This window comes from Pelodiscus sinensis, chromosome 8 (genome assembly GCF_052426305.1).
Source record: "Pelodiscus sinensis isolate ZL-2025 chromosome 8, ASM5242630v1, whole genome shotgun sequence".
In the NCBI taxonomy this organism is placed as follows: Eukaryota; Metazoa; Chordata; order Testudines; family Trionychidae; genus Pelodiscus; species Pelodiscus sinensis.
In genome coordinates, this window is record NC_143059.1 from 3,535,866 (window position 1) to 3,545,000 (window position 9,135).

Consider the following 9,135-nt stretch of genomic DNA (forward strand, 5'->3'; position numbering starts at 1 on the left):
GTGAAAGAATCAGATAGTCGGGATACAGAGAGGGGAATGTCAGAGCTAATTCAATCCCAGTGGATGTGGCTCATTTACAACAGTGATAAGAAGGTGAGAGTCCCCAAAGGGGAAAATTACCTCACCCGCCTCTGTCTGGCAAACGTGCGTACGAACATGGTCGTGGCTTTTCCGCCATTAGTGTGATGTCCACGTGTTTTCACTTGGAACGGGAGGTGATGTCTTTCTCTTTGTGCCGCTGACGATGTGAGTTCCAACTCACGAAAGCTGATGCCTTAATAAATGTGTTTGTCTTTAAAGTGCCACTGGACTCCTGGCTGTTTTTTTTTATGCAAATGATGACTAAGCATTAACTAGTTTGGTTTGCATAATATTGTCACACCAGGACTGAAGTTCTCTGAGCCCTTATTTATGCATCAGTTTGCATCTCCAGGATCCTGCCCCCTGCAGAGATGCTCCCCAAAGACAATGGTGCCACACAGCTAAACCTGCGGCAAGATTTGCATGGTGGTATCTGGTCTAGAAACCCAACACTGCGGAAATAGCATTCCCCTGCCTGGAGCGACCTGGAACCTGGCCATGCCATCTCGCACTCACAGGAACTGCTCTTCCTCAGTTGGCCAGCCCTGATGAAATCACGCAGACTGGAAACGGGGGGAGTTCACTCCACCCACACTGAGCCAGGTCTACATTACAGCCGAAGTTCGGCATAAGGTACGCAATTCCAGCTACGTAAATTATGTAGCTGGAGTTGATGTACCTTAAGCTGAGCTTTGGTGTTGTCCTCAGAGTGGGAGGTTTGGCGAGAGAAAACGCTACGGTCTGCACCTCGTGTGGAGTAAGACTTCCGGCGTCGAGAGAGGTGCCCTCAGCGTTCGATTGAGGGAGTCTTTACTAGACCCGCTAAATCAAATGCCAGAAGATTGATCGTGTGCCATCAGTCTTCTCCATAGTGGAGATATGGTCATAGTCTACGAATGCTATTTACACTTACGCCTGCAGGTGGCTCTAAGTGGCCACTAAACTGCACCCAGATAAAAAGGGATCACGCAGACCCGCCCGATTCCTGTGTACAGTTTCAGTAACATCAATTATTTATACATCTAGAGTGGAAACAAATTCCAGCTAACCCATCTAACCGCAGGGTGTGGGACTGTGGCTAAGCAACATGCTCATTCTTATAAATGACACTGCTTGGTGCTGCCTTTTTTAGCCCAATAGAAGCAGCAAACCTCCTCAAATCCCTCATCCTCCAGGGCTTACATGCTGGTAGGAACGTTGGCATGCGGGCTGCAGCTGTTAACAGGATGTGTCAGCGAGGGGAGGAGGTTTTCAGCTCAGTGGTCGGGAGGGTTTTTATCGCTGATCTGGAAGAAAACCTGAAATCTTTGCTGACAAAGTGCAGCTGATGCAAAGAGTAGAGAGGTAGTTGACAGCCCCAAGAGACTATCTTGGATTCAGACCAATCTGGACGATGTGGGTGCCATCAAATAAGCTGCGTTTTCATATTGCTCCCTTCTTTCTCGCGGTGCAGGAGGTGTGTATTGGGGGGCTCCGGAGAGACTTGATCCTAGAAATCAGTGACTGACTGCTGACCGGTCCTCCAGCATCCCCCCCTCGCTGGGAATTTCAGTCAGTTTCCTCTTCGCCAGCTGTGCGACTGCTCCAGATGTGCTGGTAGGGAAGATTAGGGCTGGACCAGGCCCCAAGGAGGTCCTGCTTACAGCAGGAAAGTGTCTGGGAGCTGCCAGCAGGGGGCTCCAGCAGAGCGCCTGAAATTTCCAGAGAGGCAGGGATTCTGGAGGACAGACCCAAAGCCCCTGGCTCAATCCTGGCACCTTAATAGCTCCTGGGCCCCTGCCCCAGTCTGTGTCCACCCATGTGTTCCCCCATGTTTAGTACCACCTCGCCTGGCCCCTGGCAGCCTCTTCTCCACCCTCTAGGCGGCTGGCTACTCCACCCTGCCCTCTCGGCTGGAGCCACAGCAGCCCTTGGTGGGCAAAAGGTGTAGCTGCAGCACCTCCCCAGTTGAATGTGGGAAAAATATCTGCGGGGGACATGAATTCTGCACAGGTGCAGGGGTGCAGAATTCTTCTAGGAGTATAACAAGCATAGGGGCGAGCATAGCCCCTTAGTGCCCACCATAGAGTCCATGAAGGGGAGAGAAATGATCAAAGCCATCACACCGTGCCAGCCCCAGCCTGCCTGGCATGGCAGACACCCCAAGGAAGAGGCGCTGTGTCCATACCCCAGTTGAGGGAAATCTTAGGTGACTAGGGATGCAGATAGATCGCCTCTTCCACCAGCAACTGGTTCTGTCAGGTTAATGCACAGTGAAATGTTAATCTGCTACCTTCCCCTGTTCCACCTCGCTCTCTCTCCCCCCCTGCCCCGGCCTCTTTGCCCTCTTCCATACTCCTGGGCTACGTCTAGACTGGCATGATTTTCCGCAAATGCTTTTAACGGCAAAGTTTTCCATTAAAAGCATTTTTGGAACAGAGCGTCTAGATTGGCACGGACACTTTTCCACAAAAGCACTTTTTGCAGAAAAGCGTCCGTGCCAAGCTAGACGCGCTTTTGCGCAAAAAAGCCCCGGTTGCCATTTTCGTGATCAGGGCTTTTTTGCGCAAAACAAATCTGAGCTGTCTACACTGGCCCTCTTGTGAAAAAACTTTGTGCAAAAGGACTTTTGCCCGAACGGGAGCAGCATCGTATTTCTGCAAGAAGCACTGATTTCTTACATGCGATCATCAGTGCTCTTGCAGAAATTCAAGCGGCCAGTGTAGACAGCTGGCAAGTTTTTCCGCAAAAGCAGCTGCTTTTTGCGGAAAAACTTGCCAGTCTAGACCCAGCCCTGGTGTTTGTACAGCCCCCTCGCTGCAGTAGAGGGGCACCTGCCCTTCGTTAACAAGCATGTGCTCATCAGCCTGCAAGAGGAGGGGGTGCATCTTAGATGGGTGCACAGTGAGATTCAGCCGGGGTCACAGAGGGGACCCACGGGGCTGTGGGGCTGAGCCTTGGCCCCTCCCGCCTTCAGCCCCTCTCAGCGCAGAACAATCTGGAAAGGTGCCTTTCCTGCCACTTCCCATTCCTCCTCCTGCCCGCTCCCTCGGGCCCTGGCAATGCTTTTGCAGCCTGCGCCCGTGTCCCTATTTGCCGGGCCACATGAAGGCGTTTGGGGCTGGGCCTCAGGGACGTGACCGTTCTTTAGCCCACAGCGGCTGTGAGTTGCAGTGGCTAAAGGCGGGCTGGGCTCCGCGTCTCGGTGCGACGCCTCGCGCGCATGGCCGCTGCTGGGCTTGGGGCCAGCCCTGGCGTGGTTATATCCTGTAACATGGCGCTCCTCGTCACGCTTGTGGGGCTGACTGCTGAGTGCCCATGTGTGCGCCCCAGCGCTGGCGCTCAATTCCCTGGACTGACAAGGCCTGGCCGGGCCAGCAAAGCAGAAATCACATGGGAGAGCAGGGATCAGGGTGCTGCCGCTGTTGGCTGGCATCAAACGTGGCCGTCAGCACCTCAGGTCACCCCAGTGTTTTGCATTTTTCACGTATGCCCTCCCCTCCCTTCCCCCATGCTCCTGCCAGCCAGAGAAGGCTGGGGCTGATTCTGCCTTCTCCTGTGAACAAGGCTGGGGGCGGGGCTGGGCCACAGGGGCGGGGCAGCCGCTAGCTCCTCCCCCCAATCCCTCCAGAAATACCCGTGTGCGGGCCTGCACATGACCGGTACGCCGTGTAACAGAGCTGGCCGATTTGCTGCCCACGGGCTCAGCAATTTGATTCTTAAATTTCTAGCCATGCTCATAAGAGCGGCCAGTCTGGGTCAGAGCAAAAGCCCGTTTCGCCCAGGTCCTGGCGCCGGCCAGTGCCAGGTGCTCCAGGGGGAGGGACCAGAACGGGTACCAGGCGCCGCGGCTTTGTGCGCTGCAACGCGCTTGCTGCGCTACGGGCTTGGGCATGTGTAGGTGGCACGGCCAGCGCCCCATTGCCCCCCCAGTGAGGGGCCAGGGTTTCTTATGCAAGCAGCACGTGGCAGCGGCTCCACACCGTGCCAGAGCGGCCCTAGGGCAGGGGACAGGCCGTGCGGGACAGTTCGGCAGCGAAAGGGCCTCTGAGGCGCAGCAGGCCCAGGACCCAAGCGTGACCCAGCCCCACCCTCGAGCCTGCCCAGCTGAGCCGCGCCCCCCCCCCATCCTAGTGAAAATGAGAGAGTGGGCGAGGGTGGGGCAGAGCGAATGACAGCAGGAGGGGAGTGGGTTGGGGGGGCAGTTTGCTGCAGTGAGAAAGTGGGCACCCCTAGTTGGGGCAGTGTGCTGGGAGGGGGGCAGCGCTGGGGGGGGGGGCCTGAGGAGCCAGGCTAGAGCCCCCCCCGTGAGTCCCATCTCCGAAGGTCCGTCGTCCTGGCGCAGGAAAGGCCCCTGGCGCCTCGCTCTGTCCCAGCCCGTGGGGGGGCACGCCTGCCACTGAGGAAACGCCTCCCCTGAGACCAGTACAGGAGCGTGAGAGACCAGCGCCCCTCCCTGCCCACACGATGTGTCCCCCCGACACTAGGCGACTCCACCATCAGCGCAGCGTGGCCACACCTGTCGCCCTGTGGCACTGGTGGCTTAGCCCTGGCGCCCCGGGCGCCCTGGCGAGGCAGGCCTGAGTCTGTGGCGCTGGACGTGGCCGGGCGAGGGCGCAGGGGCCTGGGGCAGGCAGGAGGGCAGTGAGACGGGCTGGCCACGTGCCTCCCCAAGCCAGCCCCGGGGTGTCTGCTAGGCTGGGGTGCCGGCGGGAGCTTTCCCCACTGAGGCGCCGGGGCTGGAAGACCGGCTGCATAGGCCTGGGAGCTGCCCGAAGGGTGTGTGGGGGATCCTGCTGGGAAGGGGGGCTTGCCCCCCCCCCCCGAAATGGAAGAGATGTGGGCGTTGTCCGGGGCAGAAGACGACGTCAGGCCCGGGCCTGGTCAAGCCTGTTGTGGGCATTTTCCCAGACCTGCCAGAACTAACAGTCTGCCCCCCCTCCACCCCCCCAGCCTAAGCAGGGAGCCTCCCCCACCCTCAGCCCAGGCCACCTCAAGCAATGGACCAGGGTTTGGGGAAGGAGCAGAACTAGACGGCGTCTGTGCGGTAACCGCCTGAAGAGCGCTCCCCGGGCCGCTGCGGCATGGCGGGGGGGCTGTGCGATGTAGCAAGAGCCCCACCATGGCCAGGCCCAGGGGCTTGACACAGAGCCTGGCCGCCAGCACCCAGAGGAGGGGGCAGTCGACCGGCACACGCAGCGCTGATGCCCACAGGGGCTTCCCTCTCGCGGGAGGATGGCCAGGGGTGAGGGGCGCATGTGACCCAGCTCCTAGCACCTCGTGACAGCAGCCGACTGGCATTCGGTGGGCGCAGGAGCCGGCTGGGGCGTCGGAGCCGTTTCTCTGGCCCCCAGGGGACTGGCCTAGGTGTGTCGCCCGGGTGGGCGTCCCTCACACGCCTGGTTTCGAAGGCTCAGGGGAAGATCTCCTTGGACTGCTATGACGGGCGCGTGCCTCACAGGCCTGAGCCAAACGAGGCAGGAGACTTCTACGGTCTCCTTCCTGGCGCCCCGAGCGGGGCCAACCCGCTGCAGGACCACGAGGGTTTAGATGAGAGCTGGGCCTGACGGCTCTGAACTGCCCCGAGACAGGGCGGGAGGTGAATTCCTCCGGCCTTCTGGCTTTCAGCAAATATGGAGCCTCTACGGCCCTGAATTCCAGCCCGTATGAAGGGCAGGTCTCTGTGCATCCCCCCGCTCGCTGGACTCTGGGATGGGCGGCCCATCAGGCCACCTCGGTTCTGCTGGGGCTGGCCCAGCCTGGCCATTATCAGAGCGCTGCTATACCTAGAAACGCTGCATTTATCCCCCGAGCGCCACAGACAGGGACCCGACGGTGCGAGCGTCTCCTGGCTGTTACTTTGAAATGTTTGTAATGACCGAAACGCACGGGCGGACCCTGCAGCTTGGTTTCACAATCTGCGGCCGTGCACCAAATACCGGAGGGAACGCAGTGGCTGCGGCATTTCATAGCAACATTGGGTTGCGTGTTGTACGACTTGCACGCAGCGATAGCTGATCCCCAGCATGCACCCCGCTGCTGCCCAGCACACACACGTCTGTGCTCAACGGAAAGCACACCCACTTGAAATAAACCAGAAGGAAGTGGTTTTACCTTCCTCAGTAACTGATACTTGGCTGGGGAAAAAACCAGGTTACAGTGTAAAGCGCCTGACATCGAGTCAGATTTCCCTTTCTACAAGCCAGGGTCGGGAAGACGCCATGAAGAGGGCCAAACGCTAGACCTGTTGTAACGGCACCAGTTTGTCTGCTAATAGTGCTAATGGCCGTATATCTTTAAGTGCAGGCGTGTGACCACTCCTAAACTGCAACCTATACTAATCCGTAAAGAGCCGGTGCATCTGTTGGCTTTCAGCAAGAATGGCGCCTCTGGAATGGTTGCTCATGGTTGATGGGGAGAAATAAAATACTGTCCGACCTATTTTCTTGCTCAGTTTTATTCTCGTAGCAAAACAGACTTTTCTCTATGGCAAGTACATATGGGAAGAGCACAAGGGTATATTTCAGGGAACAAAGTTGGGGAGAAATAACCAAGAGTGTCATTAATAAAAGCACAAACCTTCCTTGTATGTGTCTATAATCACATTTCTTCAGTCGTGTTTACTGTGTCAATTACACCCCCCCCCACGCCCAGAGCCAGTGTACATATTGTTTGAGTCTAGCGACCCCAATGCAGCACAATGAGGAAAAGCGGGACCGTGCAAGATGCCACCAAACAGTCCTCACACCGGTCCAGGGGCGTTTCGCACACTCGTCCCACCTCGAACTCTCAGGTAGAAGCGGCTCTAGTTATTGATTAGATGCTGGGAAGATTCAAGATTCAGGGTTGGGATTTTCAGCTAAAAGGCCAGGGAAGCACAACACAGAGAGATTTCCACGGCCCTGATCTTGCTTATAGGTGCACAATGGGGCCCCGTTTCTGCATCTTATATACATGCCCACAGTCAGACCCACCGAGGAAGGGAGGGAGGGAAGGGGCAGTTATCTCGGGCCCCGGCAATTCTAATGGGCCCAGGACTCCTAGCTGCTCCTACGGCCGTGGCAGTCGTCAGAACCCCGGGCCATTTAGAATCGCCATGGGAAATCTCTCTCTTATACCCCGCCCATTATGCCCAAGACTCCGCCCCTTTTGGGCATGTAGAGACACGCCCCCACTGCCCAAGGGCCCCGTAATTCTGTCTGCTCCCCCGCCCACACACAGCCAGTGAAGCTGGTGTCAACACCCCAAGGGTTCCGAGAAAAAATAGTTCCTTAATGAAGGAGACCCTCCAATAAAGATGGTGGAGAACTGAGAAGCTGATGTCAGAAGAACTAGGGTCCGTCTCTTCCATTCAGCCCTCTTGCTTTAGGAGCTCAGATCTTCCTTTCCAAATACCGAGCTATACTGTACAGAGCTAAACAGGAAAAAAAAAAAAAAAAAAAGGAGAACCAAAAACCCTTAAAACCACCCACCCCCGACAGCAAACAGCACAAAATCACTTCTCCGTCTGCGTTTATTGCTGTGCTGGCACAAAGTCTGTCCAGATGAGACAATTGAAAATAACTGCTGCAAGACACTGAAAGGAGAACTTTTAAATCTTCACGAAGAAAGATAACACCCCAATACAAAAAAATGACTGAAACCTTCCTCCCATGCGAGCTCACACCACTTCCCATGAACACACACAGTGATGTTTTCCGGCTTCTATTTCTGGTCCCAAATCAGGAAGTTTACGATTAAGATTAACGTATGTTGAAGCATCGGATTAAAAAAGACGACATTTAAAAAGTCCATTTGATTTGCTGTGTTCCGGAGGCCCCTGCCACTTATTAAAACGGAAAGAATTAAAATCTAATTTACTTGATCTCAGGATGATGTGGCTTTTCAGTGGCCAAGCTGAGCGACATGCGCGCTGTGAATAGGCCAGTCAGTTTCCGGTTTTAGTCAGTTTCTCATCAGCCAAACTTTCCCAAGCTCACGCACAATTAGGCTTGTAAACACTGCAGGGGGTCTTAAGATTTGTAAAAGCTTATTTAAAACAGACAACCTCCTGAACACATTGGCATGGCTGTTTCCCAGTAATAATCACCCTGAAAAATGATTAGTAAGAACCAAACTGATTACGCTGATGGGCCCTCTCGAGGGTAGCCCGTGTCGTGGCGCGTTCCAGACCGTCCGCCTCTCCGGGGGCGCGGCTCAGACGGCGACGCTGTTGGGGATGCGATCCGGGGAAAGGTAATAGTAGGGCAGTTTTTTGTTCTTGTTCCGTTCAGTGATGCCGCTGACGATCTCGCCGAGGTCCTTGCTGAATTTCATTATGGCCTCTTTTACTGGCTTCTCCACGAAGTGCTCGTCGGGGTACACGCCCAGGAACAGCTAACGGCAGGAGACACAAAGCGATCGCGCTTGGGGCAGGCTGGAAAGAAACCCCAGTGGCCCAGCTGTTCCGCCTAAACAGCCCATCCTGCGGCAACGCGAGCCCCACCCCCAGCCGAGAGCCTGGGACACATCAGGGCTCCGGCTGCTGACGGTGCCCTTTGGATTCTAAAGTACAGCTGCTCCTCCTGCCCTTTGGCCGTCGTGTAGCTGGCTGGAGAGGGGAAATTGAGGCACTGTGGGATGGGGTGGGCCTGTCACTGGCCAGGAAAAATAGGGTACAGCTGGGTTGGGGGGTCCCTGGCGTGAGGGAGTGGGGAGGGGAAATAGGGGTGCGGAGTCTGACCCTGCCATGAGGGGCCAGGGAAATCAGGGCACAATGGGATGGGGGCCCCCCAAGATTGGAGGGGAAATAGAGGTACAGTGGGTGGGGGGGTCTGGTTCTATAGTGAAGTGCCAGGGAAACTGAGGCACAGAGGGGTGGGGGAGGGGAAATCATGGTATGGAGAGGTGCGGGGGCCCAACCCTGGAGCGAGGGGCCAGGAAGACCAGGGCCCGGCTGTCAGGCCCTTGAGAGAACTGACCACGGCCTGGGACTTACTTCATTTTCCTGGAACTGGCTCAAGGCCCAGACGGCGCCGAGGTGCCAACAGGAGCGCCCCCTGTCCGGCAGGCTCTCCACAATCTGCTCGATGGTGA

General features: G+C 56.5%; 1 protein-coding gene across 1 annotated transcript in view; it reads right to left on the minus strand.

The window, feature by feature from the left end:
* Positions 1–6,483: 6,483 nt before the first annotated feature.
* The window catches only part of ALOX5 (arachidonate 5-lipoxygenase), a 42,361-nt gene continuing 39,709 nt past the window's right edge, over positions 6,484–9,135 (minus strand). The window contains exons 13-14 of the mRNA XM_075934522.2: positions 9,038–9,135; positions 6,484–8,436 (exon numbers count right to left, since the gene is read on the minus strand). The exon at positions 9,038–9,135 is cut by the window's right edge and continues 73 nt beyond it. Coding sequence (XP_075790637.1) covers positions 8,257–8,436; positions 9,038–9,135 — 278 coding nt within the window. The 3' untranslated portion in view covers positions 6,484–8,256. The remainder of the gene's footprint in view (positions 8,437–9,037) is intronic.